Below are 25,221 nucleotides of genomic sequence, written 5' to 3'. Positions count from 1 at the left end.
AAATGGATAATCGTTCGCACGTGCGTCTGCCTTGGGAAGGTTGGTTACTGAATTTATGTGCAAATACGGTTCGGCTGCCCAATGTGCTAATGAAAGGCGATACATTATTCAACCTTTGAATTATACAGTGGTATGTAAATCGATATTCGCAACGCATACCGCACTTGCCGAAGCATTTGAAGAATGAATGGAATTGTTACTGAAGGGTCTTGAAATCGCCGCAATTGTAATTATTGGACTGCAGATTACCAGCCGAGCTATCGCGGTCCGGTATTTGACAAATTCAAATTGCTCTTTGAATATTTCATCCGCCGTCTCACAAAGAATGATAGGTGAAAAATAGATTCAATAAGTTATTCGTAGTCTAATCAGTTATTGAACACACGCCACTATTTCATTTTAGATTGACCCAAATACAGTTTAGACAGAACGCCCTTTGGGATGAGACGCAATCTGCGTTTAGTACTAGGGGCTGCTGTAACTGAAACCCACACCAACAATATAGGGGAACATTTTATTGAGAATCGCTGAATGGAAAATCTCACTCGGATGGCTATGTACAGGCGTTGATTAGTACGGTAGAAACAAAAACTATTCCCGAACTGAGCGTAATAAACGAAGCGGAAAAAGTCGATAGAAAGGACGATCTGATTGTGCACGTAAGTACCAATCAGTGGCATTTATTTGTTTTTTTTTACACGTTACGTATTATGAAAGTATGGGAGTGCTTGTGGAATCTATAATTGATTTCGGTTTTTGTCCGTTGAATTATAGAAAAATGTTAGCTGTTTATTGTTAGATTTATTAAGATCAATATTTTATGCCGCTTATTTGAATTTTTATAAAAACAATATCGTACACGTGTACAATAAATATTATTATTTATCTAAAGCACATATACTTATGCATAAAATTAAAATATGCAAGTAGGGGAAAATGTTAAAAATGCATAAATTTTTATGAAACTGCATCGAGTGATTTCTTTCATTTCCATCTGAAGTTAAAAAGCTAATATTTTCCAACTCACCGCTAAGATTCATTACATGATGGCTTTAATTAGCAGACGGTGAAGCGTTCACCACAAATATATACATTTTAAAATTTAAATTATACTTACACTCGATTTTACCAGCTATTTCTTCACGTGTAAAACATTAACTTTAAATAATTAGACGAAGATATTATATTGTATAATATTTGTTATAAGTTGCATTGTATTTTTACAACAAAGAGAAATAAGGAATATTGCGCAAGAGGCTTTGTATGCTACGTTTTTTAGACGAAGTTATAACCTCTGATTGCGCCAACTCAATCGGACTGTTGCGTTGTACGCATCCACCACAAAGGATCGGAATCAATTAGATAAAAGAAATAAGAGAGTGAGATTTTATTATTTCACATCGCCCTTCACAAACGAAACTAGAGATTCGCTGCATTCAAACATTTCAAAGCGCCTCTAAATACAGATTAATTGATAAAATATTAAACGATTCAAATTAGTGATTTAAAAGGAAAAAAGGGTTGCAAAACGAATCCACTCATCGGATATGTAAAACGTTAAAATATTCATTTACCCACAGGTCCGTGCGCCGGAATTCATGGGTGAATATAGAGCACACAAAACTACCGCCGCAGCAAACCTCACAGCATCAAAACAACAACTGGCACATTTGATTAAAATAAATAAAAAAGTATCACATAGCCGCGAGCGGGATTGGCCTCTGCGCGACACATTCAGTTTAAACGATTTTCAACGAATTTGTATACGTGACTATATCTTACCAACCTTACCTTAGAATTCAATTTAGCTGGAATATCTTATTTTATTAGAATAAATATTCGATAAATACGAAAATATCTCATGAACATGTGTCCGTATATAAGCACCCTAGTAGCATATCAGAAAACTTATTGAGAATAGCGATATTTTTTGTTCAATAAATGTAGTATTATTGGCACCGAATAATGTACAATAAAGCTGTAAGAATATTGCAAATGCTCCTAAAATCATGTCGAATATGAGAACACTACAAAATGGCGTACCTGTTCCAAGCGGAAACTGAAATAGTATCGAGTTACAAATCGCACAGAAAATCCCGACGTTTATTGGCTGGAGTCCAATCGAGAAGTGATCATATCTGTCAATATTCTTCGAATAGGATGCGTTAAAACCGAACCATGTGACTACAAAGCGGTAGTAAAGAGCATAAAACTAGTTCTAAAGCCTATAAAATCACAGTTCTTAATCCAACGCACTTGATTCTCGACTGCTTTCAATTTAATAAAGATAATAATTTCACCGCCACCACCAAGGTTTTCCTTTATCAATTCGCAAATTAAAGACGTCTAAACAACTTTTTAATTAAATGTGATAGAAATGAAAACGTCAGAGCGCGATGTCAGTGAAATAACAAAATAATCCAGATGTCACTCGTTGACATCAACTGTAACATGGTTTATTGGTAATTACGGCAAGTGGTTAAACTTAACTTTGTGGAGCTTCGCTCGAGAAAATGCACATTTGTGGAGTTTGTAGTCGTGAAATGGATTCTAGTTTAAAACAGAAGGGGTACTTCTGCTGAACGTAGTTAGGTGATATTGTACTCGTTAGACTGTTGCGGTATGAGCTTCGTGCACATTATATGAACTGTCTACTTATGTGAATCCACGTCCCCTTACATAGATTGTAATTGCTACATTCTACAGCTTGCATTTGTTTGTATGCTGTTTTAGTGAGAATAAATGTTATAGGTAAACTTTTAGATTTCGTAGCTAAACTCTAGTAATATTATTACAGAGCCACGAATACGGTTTCCCGAATGTTCCATGAAAATATAAGCTACAATAATATAACCTGCTCTCCCCATAAAATGTAATTAGGCGAGCGATAATTTTGTAAGTTTCTACCGAATCTTGATTTTCATTTGAGCAAGCGGTTTTTACGAATGAGGGAGGGGTGGCAAATGCGTTTTATTTTACATGATTTACACGCATGGCAAAGTACAATATCGCATGTTTTGGTAAAGTGATTGCAATGCTACCGTATATTTACAGCACTGCCGAGTTGTCAAGCTATGCGGCAGCATTTGGTCGACATTTACATATAATTTCACATTCATATGAGAATTAGATGGCAGGTGGGTTGAGTGGCATCGGGGCTTGTAGCTTAGCAACTTAGTTGAACTAACTTAATATAAATTTATTGGGAAACAGAATGATTTTTATCAATTTGAGGTGATACATATCTAATTAGTTCAAACATAACTAAATTTTTAAAATTACTTGCAATCGTTACGAAAATTAGATAAAACAATTTTAAATTACTTTCTCTAATTTGCAATTTAAGTAGAACAATTTCTATAAGCTTTAATATGATTGGACATTTTATTTCTCCTCGTTATTCTTTAAACAACTATAATGCAACAACTTTTTCAAAACCATTTTCTTAGACGTGAATAGAATTTCTTGCAACAAAACAGTAGGTACATGTCCGCGCTGAAATTCCGCTTTAAAAATCTACGTCTTAGCGAAATGGGATGTATTCAAGACGGAGCTAAAATAAACTGCCTATAATACAAAAGTTGATGTGACGGGAGTCGTACGGAGCTCGCGCTACGAAACCATAGCGCTGCAGGGAAGGACGGAGACAGGGCGTGCATTAGGCGAATTAAAAACTTCTCATACATTTCCATTTGTTTCTCAATTCAAAGGCTGCACTGGTGCGAGGGATCCAAATGGAAATAATGACGAAAGAGTTCAGATCAAATGTCTAAATAGGCCATAAAATCTAGCGTCAAGGGGCGCGAAATGAACACGTTGAAAGAGATGTTAATCGAATATACAGAACGATATGTGTGAGTGGGTAATCTTGATCGATGAAGGAACATAGTGATTAGTACAATTTAAGACAAAATTTAATATTATAATTTACTTAAGTCTTATTATTATTTTTATTAATAGTTGAATTTTATGATATGTTTTTCGTACACATTACACGGAAAAGAAAATATGTATAAATAATAACAAAGTTTCAATCAATCAAAACTTTGATAATTCGATTAGAGATGAAACGAAAACAATGATCGAGCATAAAGGTAATAAACAAATACTTTAAGCTGAACTATTTAGCAACTCATAATACGTCTGTTGCGTATAAAACCACAACGGTCGAACGCGAGCCTTTCAAAGCAAAACTGCCCCTTCTTCAGACCAAGGGCAAACGTAATAAATTTTGTTTTAGCATGCGTATGTACCTATTTGCGGTTGAAGGTTTTCGTAACAGATTCTTGTTTTATCCAACTTTATTTCATGTAATCCATTAAGATGTATAACGTAGTCGTGGAAAGCGGAGATTTTCATTGACAGTCTCTTAAGTGCGCGACGCGGTAAAGATTTGTAATGTCTAAAGGGGTCCCTTTTCGGGTTGGGATGCGGTTTTCTAAAGGGCTATTTGTTATGATTTCAAACAAGGTCCTGTCAGATAAAATGGCTTTTGTGCTTTATTTTGTGTAGTGGATATTTTCGGTGCCTATAATAAAAGTCGGAACATATTTGTGATTAATGTTCTATCGGGTTGTGTTGGGTTCACAAATTTATTACAATTATTTGTGTTTACCAAAAACCACATCCGTAATTATGTTTAAATTATGCCGTCTATATTTGGCTAGTGTTTGTTTATAATATGTATCTAGTAATATTATTGCGTTGAATTAGAAGCATATTTGTGAAGCGTGCAGGCGACAAAATTATAATTTGAATTCAATTCGTACTATGATTTTCCATTATAAATAGTTTAATTCAAAAATACATATTATTCCATAAAAATAATGTTTCAGTTATAGATGTTATAAATAAGTGTTGATATTTTTTAAAGAAACAAATAAATAATAATGTTTCATGTCTTCCATTACAGCTGAAAAATGTTTATTCAAAATTTTTTGTCATAAAGCTCTTGAAATCGTGAATTTTTTCCCTTGTGTACGGTAACAACACGATTATATAATTACCGTTTATTCGCACGCATACAAACCCAACTAAATGAAGCCTACACTTTGATATGATAATAAATTAAATAAACGTCATAAATACCGAAATTAAATTAACGGATTATTTGTGTACGCAAATGTAAAGTAAGTGATTAAGCGTTTCGAACATGTGTTCTCTCCCAAAAGACTAATATGTTATGTGGCATAATTACTTTAGGTAAAGCGGTGCGTCGGTTTAGGGTAAGATGAAGAAGAATCGCAGGTGAAAATGGTCGTCTATAGCGCTTTCCATCACGGCTCTCGTTACAAAATTTTACCGCTAATACGTTTTCTCAAAAATCACCCCTGAGGCGAGATAATGCGGTCTATATTAGGATGGCAACCGCGGAAGCTTCGTGCCATTATCGCGTAGCAAGTTTGCGGTGTAACTGCGTCCTGGACAACGAAGCATTTAGAGCCAATTCCCTCCTGGCTTGTTGTATGAACAATTAAGTGTTCCAACCTGCCCGCGCGCGTTAAGAAACATAATGAATGTTTAGTGTTCACAGTAGTATGTATGGTGATAGCTACCCCGGTCACTTGTTGAATAAATGTCTCTTTAGATTTAACTCCGCATTATTTACCGCCAAGTACAAATTGCTAGCAGATTCAAAGCAAAATTCTCACCCATCCGTAGCCATTAGCACTCCCACACAGCTCTCGTATAACTTACCTGAAATGATAAATAAAATATATAAAGGGCTCTATCGGGAGTAACAATATATTTTCTAAGACTGAACAAAGCCCGTTCGTCGTAATGAGCATTGCGTGCGGCGCGTCAAACATGTAAGCAAACAATTTTGGTACGCCTGAGTAAATACGACTGCGAAATATCTTTGCTCAAGCTCCAATGTGGGTTGTGTAGGTGGCTGTATCTCGAAATTGTGCTGAGCGTCATCTTTTCAACAAAGCTTTTGTTGATAATGAAATACAAATACTATCCCTGGGTTAACAACGATGCAGCAGATTTTGTAAGGAAAACCTTTGGGAATATTTACGTACAAAGGTCAGCAAGCCCGTGTATTTCAATTCTAAATATGTAAGTACTCTTAATTACTATTACTTATGAGTACGGGGGAATGAAAATGGGCATTCAACTTGCCTAATTAAATGTAAAACATGCTTGTATGAGAAATTTATTCTAATTAATATCTGACATAAAAGGGTCGAAGAATAAACTGCGATTCGGCACTTTGCGTTGATTTTATTATGTTTTATTTATATTACTCTTAAATGCGTAACATTTTCTATCTCGTCATGGTTTTCATAATAATTTAGCGGTTAATATGGGTATGGGGTAACATTATGGAAAGTGAAACATCGCTTAACAAATCTGCAAATCTGCAAGTCACCGAGAGAGCAGACAACAAACAGCCAGCATTAAGGAACAATACGTAGAATGCAGGATTGCGCATATATTAACGTCTTGTCCCTTTGGCGAGGTATCTGGGAAAGTTCGCCGTGGCCTGCGACGATTTACATTACTTCCGAAATAGCGGGGCTTTCGCCAAAATGTAGAATAAGGAACTGCCTAAGACAGCATACACCGAATACTAACTGTCGTCTGTTTTGTTTTGTTTTGCACGCCGAAATACATTATAGCTGTGCTGGTTTACACGATAATACTGCCTGTTTTCGTAGGGACATAATTATAAAACGAGGTTACTTTACACAGCGACACTAAAAGGGATGTAGCAGAGAGTAATAAAATTAGAATTCTGCATTTTGAATATCAAACAAAGATAAAAGTCTGGTAATAATATTAGCATGGTGAACAGGGGTTAAAGTCTCTCATTAGGGTAACGAGGCAGAAGCACTATCTAATCACAGCTCAGTTGCCAAATTACGCGGCTCGCTGTTTAAATGTGAGCTTACTTTAATCTCATGAAACGGTAGAAAATGCTACGGCCAACGCACGATAACGTTTGAATCCAATTTCTCTATTTCTTATAGTTTGTATTTGAGTAACGCTTCAGCGAATTCGTCTATGATTTCAAATACCGTCCGTGTATCTTTTTGAATAAAAAATAAATTTGAAATTGAGCCGATATGTACTATATAAGCATAACGGTTTACGAACTGGAATTGAAGATAAGAAATTAGACAATTTCAAATGTACTAGCGGAGAAATAACTTTTTAAATTAAACTAAAAGACATTACAAACTTACACGTACAAAAGCACAAATTTGTTTTTTTATAATATTAGTTTAGATGGATAAAAAGATCAATGTTGTACTAACAATAAAGATGTACATAATATGAATTCTATTGCTCATCAAATATTCTTAACGCAAGCGACAAATTAAGGAAATTCTTACGTAAAATAGAAAGTCTCGTTATAAATAAAATATGTTGCATCTTCCAAAAAAGATACGGGACTTAAAAGTTTTATAACTAGGTTTTCCAAGTCTAAGCCATGGCGGGAAATTATTTGTGAGATAAAACCGTTGGGTCTAAGAAATACATATGCAGAGCGTGCGGTTGCACCCACCGGCGATGCATTTATCGTTTGCCGTAAAACGTTGGGATAACTTGTGTTACACAGGCTTTAAACCGAATTACGGGCGAACCGATCTGTTAACTTGAACAGTAGCACGCTTATGAAAATCTTGTTTAATCGCTCGCTTTAAATTTTAGTTCTCCGTGCCGTTTTACAGGTGAGTAACGTAGCTAGATATAAATTCACACTTAAGATTAGTGTATTTTAATGATTAATATAATACATTTACATTTAATAACCGCTATGAACACATTTTAGAACAGGAAGAAGTTAAATATCCCATAAGTCTTTTACCTATCCAGTATGTTATGGCAATATATCCCGCACATGCAATTACATAAATCTTCGTAAAAGCTTCCTTGTTTCTCATCCTTGACGTATTGAACACGACAAAACAAATATTCGAGGAAGTTTTCCCGTATTTGCCCCTACAAAGTTGGTAAAGTTCTGATTCATGGGAGCGTGGCATCTAACTTATCACTTAGCTAAAACAAATTAATCCAAAATAGGACATACAAACATAGTTACATTTCGGATTATTCGTGAGTCGCTCTCGTCCTTCATTATAGGCCTGATGCGACCGCAATTTATTCCGCACAGCGCCAAATTAAATATAAAACGTCGTTGTGGTGTATCAGTGTTAGTGACGGTGATAAATGAAGCCATTAGTAACGCGAGCTGTACTTTTTTCGGTTCATCCGGCGGCGTCGACCGTCCGGGCGTTGTGGCAAGTTGAGTTTGTGGATGTGGACAATTTCATTAGAAAACGTTATGTGGCGGGGTGACGCGGGTGACGCGGGTGGCTAAATTACAAGCGACGCGATAAATTTCAACGGCGCGCGACATTAGGCTTGCGGCGAAATAGGGGCTAGATAGAAACGATGCGAAGTAACATCCTTACGCGAAATTAAAACAAGAGTGTCCGTGGTGAACTATAAAAATGTCCTATAAATTTCATCGGCGACGACGATGTGTGGACGCCGAGAGGGTCGTATATTTGCGATACAGGTGCGTGTTCGGAATCTTCTCGCGTAAATTCTGTCACTAAAGACCGCGATATTTCTAAACAGAATTTACACAAATTACGTTTCGCGATATCCGCCAAAGACAAATGACGTAAATGCTTTCAGCGAGGCGAACCGCATATGTACCGTGGCTGAAGTCGTGTTTACTTTCGGTTTGTCTCGTCGAGTGAAATTCATTTTAGTAATAAAATAACCAAGCTAAAAAGCTAAAAGGCCCTTCCTTTCTGGCCTCATAGAACTGGAAGGTAAAATTTGCTTATTTTGCGACGTAAGGCGAAACGGCCTCTCGTTTTTTCCCACTCACCGCACTCCCCTTGTAGACGTCGGCAGTTTCGCTGGAGAGGTGTTGACATTCTGTTATATTATGTGCCTTGCATGTCATTTAAATTGAATTTTAAAAGACTCTTATTCTAAAGCAACTGTTAATTATACATAATTAAAAATAATTTAGCTTAAAAAGGTTAGTTTCAGGTCTATCATTCACATTTCTTATTCTAAGACATAAGTTGCACGTACGTAAATAAAAATGAATCTTGTTGAAACTTATTCATCGGTTTATAAGCGAGTCGCACTGGAAACTATAATTAAAACATTGAATTTAGTAACATAAGTGCACGTGTTTCGTCTCTCCATTATTTAAGAACATACTTTGTTAATATGACCAGCGAAATTATTTAAGCATCGAAATTATTTTAAATACAGCATTTTCTACCTAAAATGGGCAAACAAATTATTGAAATTTATATATTTCAATTAATAGTAAATGTACTTTGCATTCAAAATCATAATAATGTTTGAACGCAATTATTTGGATGTTCAAAGTACAAACATAGCTTTATTACAATTTAACACCAGAAAACACGTGACAAAATCGATAACGCAAACATGTAAACGGAACATTTAAATAAGGTAATTGAATTTTATTATGGCTTAATGAAATTTGTGCCGCAGAGAATAGGTAACTGATTTATATTGTTATTGTACTGGGGCTAAAGATTTACGGTTTATCAACGGCTGCCACGATTTACTTAACGTCTTTGTAAACGCCGGGTTACCATGGTGTGTTTACATCTTTTTTTAGTGTAGGTATATAAGCGAGTTTCGCTGTTTCAACCTCTTTAGGGAAAACGTTTATACAGCAAACAATTCATGGAAGTGAAATGTTTATGAATTTTTCGTCGGTAATGTATGTATTGGTTGAGTTCATTTTAGATAAATGCTTTGGTTCGCATTTCTTTGTGTTTGATTTCACGCATGTTTATGCATTAATAAATTTAAGTGTTTGTCGCAATTTATTCTTGAAATTATTTGTTGTAATGCTTGAAATTTGTTTCAAGAGATATTTATATTTTAATGCATTTAGAACAGGGTTCGTTTGCTATATAAGGGCTCTTTCCATATAGTATGCTTTTATGACCTACCCAAAAATATGTAACACATGATAATTCTTCTATTATATTGTGATACAAGCAATTAGTTTTTATTAAAACTTTAAAAAAAACTAAATTCGTTTTCTAACTTTTATTTAATATATTAAACTATGCTATTTTTTATCAAAATGAGATAAACGTTGATGATATACTTCAAAGTGTCTAAAAATAGTGTGATTGATCAGAGCTGCATTAAATATATCGGTCGCTTCTCTGTATTGGATTCTGTGATCCCGAAATAACTTTAAGAAAAAATGTATTTTATTTTGATTTAATATCATAGCACGATTGTATTATATACTGATCATCGTTGATATTTAATTTTGATTAGAAATTAATAGCACACAGAAAAGCTCAATTTAAAAAAGTATATAAACGTTTAATATATCGATAACAGGGCTTTAGGTAGTCATTTATTTAGACATTAATCTTTGTAAAAATATCCACAAATAACATGAGAACATAGCGTACCAAAATAAATAATAATGACATACCATTAAAAAGCATGAGGTACTTTATATAAGTGAATACAGAACAGTCACCTAAAAGCCGCAGTATACCAACAACTGGTTTTACAGGAACCATAATAAGACAGTTGAAAAACAAAGTGGAAGTAAATAAACATTAAACACGAACACTTAAGAGCATTTTCATTAAGGGGCTACAAAGTTGCATGTTCCACCGTCTGCGATTACTTTGGAGGAAAAAACTAATTAAGGTTGACAGAGGGCGCGAGCGTCGCTGCCCCGTGAGCAAAGATTTCTTTAACTCTGCGAGAAATGTCAACTGTGATTCTTAATATTATTCATTATATACAATTGTTTATTTTCCTTTACCACTGGCGCAGTCAACAAAGCTATATAACAGTGATAAATACGAGAAGAAAATTGCTCATGGAAATAGAGAAAGTTCGTGGAGGTAATCGTAAATACTTCATAGACGATGCTAACATGGTTTAATAATTGTGGTTTTATTTCTGCAATGTTATGTTTCGGCTATCGAGGGGAGTTGGCCGGGTTGTACCCGGGGGAGCCGGGCAGCCAGAAAGCCTCAAACAGGCGGTTCGATAAGGTCAATCTCAATGCAATGTGAGCAATATAAAACGAGGGATATAAAGTTTAACGAAAATCTTACTCGAGACATTTATATCGATTTGTTGTGTACTGCGTTAATTTTATGTATACTAGCTTTCGCCCGCGGCTTGGCTCGCGTAGTGATAGGGAAATACAGATCGTATATTTATGAAAAAATATTTTGATCAGTTCATCATTGATGAATTGTATTTTAAATTTAAGCTTCATTATCAAAAGGTCAACAAAGGTCAACTATTAACGCTCAAACTACTAAAATTAACCTATCATTGTAATCAATCTTTTTTTAAAGTTTATTAACAAAATTGTACAAATACAGTATTAATAATACAGTATTATTTCAACTACGGATACTATACCATATAGCAAGTAACAACGAAATATCTTTTATTTAAAATAACAGACTTTACCCCTCGCATTTACATAAAACTTGCCGAGATCGAACTTACAAGGAAGAACTTTGAAAGAAAAACATCGTAATCAGTTTATCTATTGGGGTGTTACGATACTATAAACACACGCACGCGCAGATAATGGATCTGACTTTATTGGGCTTTTATGTTGAGGCTTAGTGCAACGGTCACAAATCATGCTATAATACCTATATTGATCAATCCAGATTTATATAGATATATATTTGAGTTTTTGTGAAGATCTTACAGACAAGTGTTTAAATTTAATTAAAAATCTCTTTGAATACGTCTTTGTAATTAACTTTTGGACACTTGTCCAAAGACCTGATTGAGTTTTTTTCACAATTAATTGGGGAAAAGATTTATTGAGGTCAATTAATTAAATAAGCCTTGTTTTTAAGAAATAATATTTTTTGTTATTATGATAGGATTTTACTGTTCTTATTTAAAAAGAAAATTAACAACGTTATAGGCTTTTTATAAGGTTTGTTTAAAATTTTAATAAATCTGAAGACATATTGTCCAAATCCATTGCCGAGGATAACAGTAAAACCGTTTTATTACTTCGGCGCTGATGAAAGTAGGCTTTTTAATGATTTTAAAAGCACCGTTTCCTAAGTATTTAAAGCTTTGTACCGAACATAAAAGTTTAACTCGCGAAAGTTAATTGATTGTTTGTTTAAATGTTGATTACATTGTATAAATATTTGTTTAATTTATAGGAATAATTTATATAACAAAGTCTATCACGAATTGCCTACTCGATTTTAATTTGTATGCAGATTAATAAGCAATTTAATAAAAATGCTCATAATATTATTTCGATAGATCGAATCGGATAGTAAAAAAATGTAATAATATAATTCTCCGTTCAAAATACACATCTATACTGATGTCCTGAATAACAATATTCAGAAAAAAGCTATTTCAAACCGATTTAAATAAAGATTAAAAAACAAACGGGGTAATAATTTAGTGTTAACGGATTATTAATTTACATTTGTTTAAAAATGAGTGCGGCTTTAGTTGATGGAATAGTTTATTGCAGCTTATGTATTGGCAGATTTGATTTACGCTCTTTTGTTAACCAACGAACAAGTTTTGGTCGGGCGTGTATGATACATTACTTTTTAAGCACCGTTAATAAGCGTTCCTACGTCGTATAAAAGCGATGTAATGAAAATAAAAGCTTGTACCCGAGGAAATAAAGTTTAATATTTATTCTTTAATTTACCAGAATAGTTCTTATGGCGTAGTTCGAGATGCTACGTCAGAGAGATGAAATATTATGAGTTTGTTCTTGATGTTTGTTTAAATATTTGTTGATATCATAGTGACTTTGACTTTAAAATTGTTTTGAGCGTAAACTAAGTTCAGCGGAGACCTTTACTAAGAGGAGGTAAATTATAAGTATGTGTTTTTAGATGGCAATACTATTTTTGTCTATCGCTTGAATTAGCTTTGTTAAATTTGAAGTTTAAGGCCATAACAGTATTGATTATAATATTAAACATAACATTTACTAACATGGACATTAATTAGTGTAAATAAACCAAATATATAAACAAATAGATTCTCTCTTTCATAAATCAAATATAATGAAACATAATTTTACAAACATCTACCAACTTCACTGTTCAAATATCACTAGGTATAGAAATAAAATATTTTGAGAGCACTCGACCGCTTGGTATTTGAGTATAATCGCAACAGTGAATTAAATTTCAAATGTATAATATAACGTTTTTGCACATACTTCCAGCGCGGTCTCGTAGCGTGGGTAATTCCATTAATCTTAAACATTAGCATCGAGGAGACAGGTCGGCGCCATTTTGATATCTGAGCGAGACCGGTCTTATTTTTATAATACTGTTTACGTAAATAAACAAAGTTAGCTATGCGAAATGGTTTTGAAATACTTGCATGCGTTTCGTTTTGAAAATTTCGTTTTTGTTTTGAAAGTGATGATTCTCGACTTTTCTAGATTAGATTATTCTAAAATTAGATTAGTACATTAGTAAATAGTAATTATATTGCTTAAATTACATTAGGGTTTGGCACTTTTATTTAAAATCATCATCATCATCATCATCAGCCCATATATGTTCCCACTGCTGGGACACAGGCCTCCTATGAGGGTTCAGGCCATAATCCACCACGCTGGCCAAGTGCGGGTTGGCAGATGTCACATGTCGTCGAACTTTTAATTCTTGGACATGCCGGTTTCCTCACGATGTTTTCCTTCACCGTTAAGCATTTAAAATAACACGATTATTTAAAATAACACGAGTAAATTGTACTTCGGTAAATATACTAAAATCAAATATCATCAAGCAATAAGCTTATTCATAAATAATTCTTATCGCAAACCGATTTACATTATCTAATTTTATTCAGTGATTCCATATCCTGTTAAACAAAATTACTCTCTATATTTATAAAGCGAACGCTTATAATCGAATATATTCCGTCTGTTTTCCAACAACGTTATTACATTATCGAGCATTTCGATGCAATCATTATAACCATTAACACAAATATAGATGCACGGAGCTTCAAATGAGTCCGTTATCTTGTAATAGAAAACAAATCGACTCGTGCACTCGTTCATTTGAATCTGTGTAGTCTTTTGGCTAATAGTAAGCTTCAGTGAAGTCACGATACCTCCATTTATACCCAAATTTAGCCGAGCCCACCCGAACGCCCGAGTAATCCACTGAGGGCCATTTTACGTCCTCGTTTGTTGAAACGCCAAATCGCAGCGCATTATTCTAATTCGCTTTCACGATAGCTTTTGAAGAAGCTATTTATTTGTAGCGTACGGAGCCGCGGCCGACTTAAGGTTACGCAGTCTAAATTATGGATGCTCCTGAAATAATATTTCAGCCGGCGAAATTCAATTGCGAATAAATTTAGAAAGCCGTTACAAAGCAATGTAAAGCTTAATGACTTAGGTCAGTGCGTTTTAATGTGAGTTATATAGCCCTTGTGTTTTGAAAACCACCAAAGATCTCTGAAATATAAGGGCAAGAATGAATAAGAAATAATAAAGATAAAGTCATGTTGGATTGCTATTTCGCTAATTTTGATTTGCCAGCATTGTTATATGCTCATGTGGTTAAAATAACAATATTTCTTTTTAGTAAAAATATGTAATTTTTATATAATTTTATATTTATTTGAAATAAATTTGATTCCATTGAAGCGAACAGGTGAAAATCATTATTACAGAAAAGTGACGGAGAGCGCAAGATATTGTAGGTATAAAAACATGTGCCCGATGCTAATAAAGTTGGGCAATATCGAAAAGGTATTTTGTATGAACGTTTTCTAGCGAACCAAGAAAAAAGGGACATAAAACGGAAAGAAACGAAAGTGGAAATATGGCCAAGTCATATTTTATTTACTGCATACAATTGAACCTTTATCACGGTTTGTATCGAGTTAGTGTTTTGTAGTACCTTTGTATCGTTTAGAGGGTTGGCGATATCAAAACGCTTTTATGACTTCATGTAAAATGGTTTTCGTGAAAAGAAATATCATTATTTTTTCAAATTTCCACAAAGTTTCATGTTTTTAGGTAAAGGTGTGTTTTATAGACTTTAGCAATTATATTGAAGGTATACCTTTATTACAAAACTTTCGTGATAACATACAAATTATTTCTAAATAAACAGAACCGGGCATAGTTTGCAATTCAATGCAACAAAAGTGCGAAACCTATTCAAATAATGAATTTAACATTAACGGAAATGCATTTGACCCATTTTGAAATCAAATAGAAATTGTTTTCCCAAAATGGCGGACTGAATGTGCGCATTTCACACTTTTATTGGAAAATGGCATAGTATTCGGAGGTCTAAATTTTCACAGTAATCTATTGCCAATGTTCGACAATTACCGCCGCAAAAAAAGGGAATTTTACGAAAAAAATGCCGGGCAATTTGTCAGTTACGCGTAGATGTCGTGATCGTGCTTCATCATCGCTTTCAAAGTGGCTTTCCTACAGCGCTCTCACATAGAAATCCTATTATTCACTACAGATACGTTTTGTTTATTGTGCAGCGAAGTTTTCTTTAAAAGAACTTTAATTCTCTTCGCCTCTCTAAATAGCGGAAATCGAGCTGCTTTATTACTTCGACTGCGCTCACTTTTGTTTTCTTTTTAACACAGCACGTTACTGAGTTATATCATAAAAGATATTGCGGTTGACTCGAGCGATAACACTCAGTACACATAGTACAGGGTAATAACCAGTCGGCGAATTAAGTGGAATAAAAGAAATCATAAACCTGCTTTGATAGCGTTTTAACCTCAAGTTTTTGCTATGAATTAATTTAATCTTCGCCAGTACTGAATATTTTTACGGACGCTTCAGTCGTATTCGGCTTTAATTACATTAATTCTAGTTTTATGTCCCAAAGTATTAAATCGATAACAAATTATGGAATGTTATTAAAAACCTTTAGTGAGCCCTTTATTTTTACCCAGAGGACTTGATTAAGCAAATGCTTGAAAAATGCCTTTCATTCGCAAAAAATTACAAGGTAACAGTTAAAATCAAGAAAAAGACAAAAATACTTCTAGAATGACATATTTAGAAAATCTTTCGTTATTTTTTACCAAATATTCAAAAACATATAAAATTATTAAAAAAAAAATCATTAAAACAAATCACTGAACACATTTTCTTAGCGATAACGATAGCAATAGATAGAAAAGAAAAGAACAAATAAATATACATGTAGATAACTCGTGCGATATCTAAGCTTTGCAACAAATATACATTAGTTTTGCCGCAAACTCGCTCGCTACGTGAAAAATACCTTTTCATCTAGGGAATTCGCGTAGATGCCGAACTCTTATATTTATAAGGAGGTGGGAGAAATAAAGAAAACCGAATGGATGGAAAAAACGTACGGGGTCTCGCTAGAACCGGCTATACATTTCATTGATTGTAAGATACGCCGTGCCGCACCTTGAATTATTTGACAGTTTGAATTGTCACAGCCGCACGTATCTATTTTTACTTCCTATTTTTCATTTAATCGGATAATTTTTGAATTCTGTCGGAAATTGATACATCAAGTTCCGTAATTTGTAACTATATGACTGTGTTTTAAATAGTTCTAACTAGGACAAACAAGTTACTTCATAATTTTTTCATCTTTTTTCCTACATCACCATAAAAAAAATGTATACTATAATTCAGTCGTATATTTTTCATTTCGATTTGTTTTATTTATGATAAGCAATAAGTATGCAAATACGTGTTACACTTGTACTAAAACAGTTAAAAGTGTAAAAGTCAGGTTGAATCGACTTTAGGGCGTTTCCTACTCAAACAGAAACCAATTTGGCCCCATAAAATCTCAGTCGAAACAGTTTACCGTTTCGCATGCGAAAAATGCGTTTTGACAACAGCACTAGACTCAATTAATACTGAACTTTAATCATTATTTGTTCTAGTTTTAATAAAGAACTACAATTACAACTAGGAAAAACGTATTGTTAACGAAACACGAGTTTTAACTGCAACACATGTAAAATATTACATCAATATCACGGACAGTATATTTAATAACAACAATTATGCCATCAACTGTTATTTTAATTCGCTTTAATCACACAATTCATGTCGCATTTATATTTCTATAAGCGTATGTTTTTACGACAAAGTTACAAATAAAAATAACATAATACATTTATAGAACGCGAGGAAATTGTTTTTGTCTAGTACAATTTGGCCGAAATCGTTCTTGTCTTTACAGATATCAGCGTCCCGTTCAATCAAGGTGGCCGTCGTCTCAAACACCTAATTATGTTTACTATGTCCTTTCGCTTTCTCTTTTTCCTTTTTCAGAATACGGATCTATTACGGATAAGCAATAAACTTGAAGAATTCGCGAGTTGCTCACTGCATTCTTGCTCGGTCAATTATTTTTCTTGAGTATTTCTTACAAAACGCTCATTAAATTCCATTGAATAATTTTAACTACAGAGAATTCTTTTTAGTTTCCATTACAATTTATTTCTTCCGTTAATAGTTTATTAAAGCTCTCTAAAGAGAACTGTAACTTATATGACGTCGTCATACAGTACAATGTGTTGCAAGAATTGTGGGTATTTCCCTATTAATTTGAAGCAAGCTACATTGTAAATACGAAAAGAAAATCGATACCGTAAGTTCAAACACCTTCCTTAATAGCCTGCAGATTATATTAGGGTGTAGAATCGACAGAGGGCTGTCATGGAAGAGGCCACGCACGATCCATTAATTAGAACCGGTCCCCATAAGAAACGTCACCTGTACAACCTCTCAAGCCTTCCCTGTCCCCCAGCCACCCCTCATCAAGCACTCACCACTGATCTTTTCTCGGCATTTTTCGTTCCGAGCTGTCATACTATAAATGAATTAGCATACCTAATTGTCTCTCGAAATAAAAAAGTTGAGCGCACCTCAATCCCGACGTTTTCTACGAGGCAATCAAAATTTACGAATAATTTAACAACTCATCAATTTTTATACACATATAATTTTTAAAACAGAAAGTTTAGAAATAAAAGTTAAACAGATGGGGGAAGATGGAAATATTTTAATTAACGTCGACGTGGAGAGAAGGGAAAAAATAGCCAGTGAAATCAGTTTTGGGGGTTTATAAAGACTGCGGATTGAAGATGCCGATTCACACATGCGTGTAACGAGACCCATTCGATTCTTAAAGCTTTGAATAAGACTGATGTTCTGTTGTGAGTGATTCAAATACCGACGCTGATTTTCTCATTTCAAAGGTAATCCTTTTGTAAAATCGTAAGATGAGGATAAAAGTAACAGCATATTTTTATCAATCTGACGTTATTTTGAAATAAAATGTACAAAATTGAATAGGTATACGAATCAAATTGTTTAATCTTTGTAATGACTGACTTTTGATTTCAACTCTGAATGAAGGTTTCGGCATTTATTGCCTTTATTGATATTCAAATACTATCCATTACTTCATACATCGAACGAATAAAACACTTAGAAAATTAGAATCTTATAACTGACTTAGTCTTGGCAAAGTATCCATTTTAGAAGAACCATATGCAGCGTGAGCACAAATCTCGTATTAAATTTCAAATGTAATGAACTGTTAAAGTAAGCTGTTGGATATATAATACATTTTCGATATTCCTTTTCTGCCATGCACGACAAAATAGCCGTGGGCGCCTACAATTACGACTATAGTACTAGACGGCTAAAACAAATCGTTCGCTCGGGGGTGCGTTTATCCGAAGCACCCCCCGCGCCGCTTCGGGAGCTATAATATCATTACTTCATAATATCGTGGGAACTGCTTCATTGAAAAATAGACTCTCATGCGAAAGCCGTAAGCCTCAATTTTAAACAATACGCCTGACTACTGCGTTCGTTTTGTTTCGATCGCGTCGATCGTGTTGAACAAGATTTTATTCGGATTCGATGAATTTTTATTTTTTAGATTTTCATACTTATTATTGACTTATTCGATCATTATGGAGTAACGATATTACAGTTTTGCATTTAGGTAATAAATATTTAATGCTTTTTATGAATTTTATAAATACTACATATACCTCCCTAATTATAATGTTTTGTTGAAAAATATCCTATCCAACTATCCTACTAATATTATAAATGCGAAAGTTTGTAAGGATGTGTGTATGTTTGTTACTCTTTCACGCAAAAACTGCTTAATCAAGTGCAATGCATTCGGGTACGTAGACAGCTGGACAAGTGGAATAATATATAGGCCATTTTTTATCCCGACATTCCTACGGGATACGGACTTATGCGTGTGAAACCTCGGGGCGCAGCTAGTAGGTAATATAACGTTAAACTGGTGAGTTGTTAAATATAACTTGAAATAAACCGGATGATTTAGCAATTTAATCATTTTAGGTCCCACAAAGAAAAATATTCCGAATAAAAACAGAGAAGAGTCGATGCTGAAATAGTAGAACAGAGCTACTTGAGTGGTTGTTATGTGGTCCTGCAAAAGGACTCCAGAGAGTAATTAGTATGCCATTAGCCTAATATATTGGTACTTTGTTTGTACGCTCCATTGAAAAGTAAACAAAAAAGCGCTCAATCCTAAAAATATATCTTCAGTATTTTTGAAACTCCTTGCTAGAATTTTCTGTAGATGAAAATGTTTACTTTCCATTTAAATTTTCTTCCAATGAAGTGAAAATATTGCGTTTTCTGAAACGCAAACTAATATGAACCTTTCGATGAATATTGCACGAACGCGTTTTCAGTTACCGTACGTTTCTAAAGAATTTGTAGTTAAATTTTAGCTACAGCCACGAGTCACAAAACGCACGTTACGTGGAGCTAACCGTGGTCAAAGGTAAAAAATTCCATTTCCTGTTATTCCACGTGAAACTGTAAGAAATAAAACATGAACATGCAAACGGTACATCGAAATCGAACAAAAATTACAAGCCGCAACCGAATGTCGCTAGTGGCGAGAGCTTTAGCAGCCTTCGATCACCCGTCAGCGCATAACCAAATTAGAGCAATTTAAGTCAGGAAATTGGAAACGCTATCGGGCGTTCTATGCGCCGCGCTGCAACGGGAGCCCTACTACCGCACTGGTATTTCAAACATCCACAGTTTAGGCAGCCCTGGCTAATGTCGGAACAATGCACGAATCTGGACAGACAGATCCGAGTGGCTTCGAAGATAAACGACAATCGTGGAGCGTTGTAACAACTGATTGATATACGGCTTGCGATGATATCGTACCTATAGTTAAGCCAAATTCCGGACCCGCTTCAGTTACAGTTGGAGTGCTGCTGACAGTAAACGATGTTTAGTTAGTAATGTAAACGCTTAAGAGTTTACGAGATATAGCCAGAACAGTTCGATCGAAGTCTATAGGGTTGCCTCTAGTTCGTATTTCTTGAAAATAGTATCGGATCGTATTGAATATCATGTATTAACTTTGATACGTTAAATATACGTCATATCAAACAATCCAAATTCTGAGGAACTAGATAACTTTACTTATCATATGTGTTGGTAAATTTAATGTAAAGGGAATGCATTTTCGAATTGATACTCAGTTAGGAGCGAACACTAAGATAACAAGGAATCCTGAAAGTTTCATAGTTGAGAGGAAGCAAGCAGCACATGTCTTGCGTACAAGTTATCGACGATGGCGTCGTCGACGCGGACGGTCAAAGTCAGAGTTGTGACTCGTTCAGCTAAAACAATAGCGAATCAAACATGCAGCGGAACTTTACCTAAGACACCCTTCATTGCGTGCGACGCTAAGCGAACACCCGTTCTCTAACTTTATATTGGTAACGAAACTTGATCGTTACTCGCGAAACTCTGATCCGAATATCAAGCTTCAGATTACCACCGAGATTGCAATTAATGTTTACATGAAAATCCTGACACTATTACGCAAAAAGAGTAGATTTAATGAAAGCAAAGTCCCCCTAAGCACCTAGCTGAATTACAAATATAATTTACGGTGCTAAAAATGAAAACGAATATAAATTTGTGGCGAATAAAGGGATTCGGTTATTTTTCCCTCGTTTGTGAAGCTAAAAATAATATTCGCGGAGAAGATATTTTACTTAAACATCTCATTCGAAATTCTTGTGAATAAAGTTGTCCGCTTAACATTAAATATAAGATCGCTTTAGCGAGCCAGAAAGATAGATAAGGACGGCATACATTTTTATGAGAGAGCAGAACAAATAGGACTGGATCCGAGGCGAAATTGAAGACCTTGTGTGCGTTTCTGTCGATAGGACCGACATCGACAGAATGAGGGTTGGGATCGAAAGGACATAAACGACACAGGCAGTTACTTAAAACCGCACCTTCACCCGACTGAATGAAATCAACATTAGAAAACAACAATTCCCGTAATCGGTGTAGGCTTCAGAGATTACACCGGTCGTTCGGCTAATTAATTTTTAAGTCGGCATCTTGATGCCGGCTGGTGGCTTTTGCTTTTCAGGTGAATTTGACTGAGATTTACATATTAATATTGAAAACGACGTCCTCTCTATGCAGAGCAAAATTGTCGTGGACGGCGATTTTACCCTCTTGTATCAACTTTTAATTAAATACATGCAAATGAAGGCTACTTTCAGGTCACTGAACAAATATTAAAAGATTAACATTACAGTTAAATGATATTTCTCTTAATCAGTTATTTTATAGTTTTTAATTATATTTTCCATGACATTATCATTTAGTGTTAAGCAATTAAAGAGTAAGTAAAACATATTTTTATAACATAAAATTTTAGCATTTATGTATCTTGTTATTGCAAAATCTGTTAAGGGATTAAGATAAATTATTTCAGCGCGTTTCACGTCCATTCCACGCATAGATTCATTCATGCGACTAGGACCGTTCTATATCCGTACAAAATTTGTTCTAACCGTTTGTTCCGACGTTTCCTAAATCCTTGAAAGGGTACTGTTGAGCAGCTTTCATCAGAAAATTCCCCATTATCTGAAGGAAATCGTTACCGGGGTTGAACCTCACCCACCCATCGACCCGACAGGCATTCATTTACGGCGGCATTGCGTGCACGCGTACTACGGCTCTTGCTTCAGGTGGGCGTTTCATTGTGCTCGGTATTTAAGTGGCTCATTTGATATTCAGAGACAGTTTGCATTCGGAAAGCTCGCACGTAGGGAGAGTGTAGCACGGTGCCGAAGCATCGAAGTCACGGGGAGCACGCACACACGCCAGCGGCCCGCACCACACTCTCACGACGTTGGCTTCTAACGCCGTCGAACGTCTCGCGCGGGCTACGGAAAGGGCGTCCATTCCCGAATACCATCCTAAATACGCACTCGCACTTCGTACCTTGGATTGCGCCGAGTTTGCGTAATGTTTATCCACAAATACACTAATGAAGGTACCTACAAAAGCGACTAGATTGTTAATTAAACTTGCTCAAAATGTGACACCCTTACGAAATGATGCCGAGCCGAGCAGTGTACGGTTTAAATTGAATTAATTCGTAATCAAAATTCCCGCTGTGCGTTCTTCGTATATCCAATAATGGTATTAATTTATTTATCTCAACAGAAAATTACACTAACTTGATATGATATTACACGTTTTGATAGTTTCCATCAAAAGGGCTATTATCTCTATAATATATGATTACGATACCACTTTGTATTATACGGTCTAATATATAGCATAGTAATCTCAGTTTTCAGTATAATTTATTTCTTGTTTCTTAAACAATTAAGTATTGTATCCAAAATATTAATTCCGCCTATTCAGCGTTATTATTTGAATGAATGAATTGAAACAATTAAATCAAATCTGAAAACAAATACTATTTGTTTACTTATTAATTAAACAAATATAGCAACGTTTCATATAATTAGCGTAATTATGGTTGTACAGTATTATGTAGACACACAAAAAGTAATTCAAAGGATCCCATCATTAGGCTGCCGACCAAAAGGAATAACCATTCCCTTAATCATTATTCTTAAAGACTCTTCATTAAATTCCTTTTATCTCTCCCGGGATGTTTCCTTCGCTCGGCATCAATCACATTCACTCCGAAAAACTCGTTGGCTTTATTCTAAACTCTCATAATAGGTAATGGAGGTTTTGATCGTCGCGGCTGGCTGGCTCCAGCCGATTACTTTGAGCGCAGGCACAATGACTGCCGCCTATAGCCAATGTTGAAATCTGAAAAGTTCCTTAGTCCGCATCCATGCTAGATACTGGGCTAATTACGGAAACTTTTGTAGATAGACACCTGCTCTGAGTCGCGGGTGCCAGACAATGACTTCAGTTATCGCAGACTTACAGACGTACATTCGATGCCCTAGCAAAAATAGACCCTCGGCCTCACAGCTTAAGGACGCTTTCCCATTGATTTACCATTGTAATGGGTACTAAAAACGAATGCTATTTAATATCGATCGTAAAGAAATTGTAGCCTCATTGAAAACTTTGATTACACACCCGCACCTCGTTAGTTGTTACGTTACCTTATAAAGTGTCTATCATTATTTGATTTAGAACTATTTATGCAGTAAGTAATTGCCACCATATTCCCACAATTGGTTTAAAGTCTTAACACGTGTACACATTTTTAATGGAAAATATGAGCTGTGATGTCATTCGAATCCTTGGAATTTTTTTTTATTATTTTCAAAATTAATAACTCATTGTGTCTACTTACACATTTTTTAGTTTTTTTATTCCTATACATATATGCATTTTCTATTATAAATGAAAATTTTATTGAAAATAAAATTGGATTAAGACATACTTATATCAAAAAGCTAAAGAGTTTTTTGATTGAATAATTGAACTCATAGACCGTTTTCAAAAATTCTTTCTCTACAGTTGCACGTGACTCCTAAGAACTGTAAGGCTACATATCCACCACAGGCGAAACTGGGGCGCTCGTTTATAATAAAGGCACGGTAAAGTACTCACCGGTCCATATTGTTCGAAATAATTCTTGACATCTTCCAGCGTTGTGGGTGCTGATAGCCCTCCTACGAAGATTTTCTTTGTCCTGGTCACCATCTGAAAATACAGAGCGAAGGTTAAATTCTGGGTAAAAGGTCATTCAAACGATTGAACTTTATATTTACTTTACTCAAAGTTGAATTGAATGAAACCTTATTTTTTATTCATTCATCTACGAGTATCATTTCTTAAGACAACACTTGCAAACATTATAATAAAGTAATCGATTGTAATAATAACAAGCAGTGTATGATGCTATGAATATGTTATGAATGTCTATTTGTTAATGTAGTTGCTATAAAATTCGCATATTTAACATAGATATACTTAAAGATAAAATGTTCGCACAGATTATTTATTATAATATGTACTCTCCGCGGTCGGTAGTTATTAATAAAATCAATTGTTAGCGCTAAGTAAGTCAGAACTGGCGCTCGAAATGAAAGAATAATTACAGTAACTGTTAATACATTATGCAATCCTCCCACGCAGGTTAGCAAGGGATAGTCCACAAGAACGCGTAATGCCGACAAAATTGCCTTTCACGATAACCGCGGTCGTAGATTTCCGTCATGCTGGTTTTAAAGTCGATAAATATTTGTGTACCTCGAAACTAGACTTTCGTTTCGAAATGTAGCTCGTTCTGTGTAAATGTTTTTATTTAAATCTTTTCTAAAATTGTCCATATACTGACCACTAGACTTATGCACTAGCTAGGTTGAGTGTTTAGTATCGAGCTTTTTATTTATTCTATCGAGGTATTGAGATTTTTTTATATCGAATATGCATTTTTATATCAGTTTTTTTAGAGAAAATACCCAACGCTCGTTTGGATAAAGTGATTAATTAATATTTGAAGGTGAGAGAGGATTAAATAATGAACAAATAAAAGTAATATCTTATTGAAAAATTAATCATTACACTGGTTTACAAAATTTAACTTTTTATTTATACCCCGAAACAAATGTATGTAAATATGTTAATCTACCTTCCTTAAACCTAAAAGTGTTAGCAGAAGTATTTTATCACGTCTTAATTTTTTCCTGCAGTCAAATGTTTTTTGTAACTACCCGACATTGTGACGACATTCTATTGTTTATTCGTTCGCTTCAAACGACAGCGATCTTGCTTCGGATTGATTTAAAATATCTAGTAGAAAGTGCAAACAAAGTCCTGATCGTTTTTGTTATGTTTGTCGGTATGTTACTGGGATTGCAGGGTGGTTA

The 25,221-nt window shown here is 34.7% G+C and overlaps 1 protein-coding gene across 12 annotated transcripts in view; it reads right to left on the bottom strand.

The window, feature by feature from the left end:
* LOC119835109 (RNA-binding protein Musashi homolog Rbp6) overlaps window positions 1-25,221 on the bottom strand; it is a 382,679-nt gene that overhangs the window by 103,165 nt on the left and 254,293 nt on the right. For all 12 annotated transcript variants that reach the window (XM_038359748.1, XM_038359746.1, XM_038359744.1 and 9 more), the window contains one exon: window positions 23,960-24,052. In XM_038359748.1, coding sequence (XP_038215676.1) covers window positions 23,960-24,052 — 93 coding nt within the window. The remainder of the gene's footprint in view (window positions 1-23,959; window positions 24,053-25,221) is intronic.

Source organism: Zerene cesonia, chromosome 20 (assembly GCF_012273895.1).
Source record: "Zerene cesonia ecotype Mississippi chromosome 20, Zerene_cesonia_1.1, whole genome shotgun sequence".
Classification (NCBI taxonomy): Eukaryota; Metazoa; Arthropoda; class Insecta; order Lepidoptera; family Pieridae; genus Zerene; species Zerene cesonia.
Note: the sequence above shows the minus strand (reverse complement) of the source record. Positions and strands in the feature narration are given on the sequence as shown.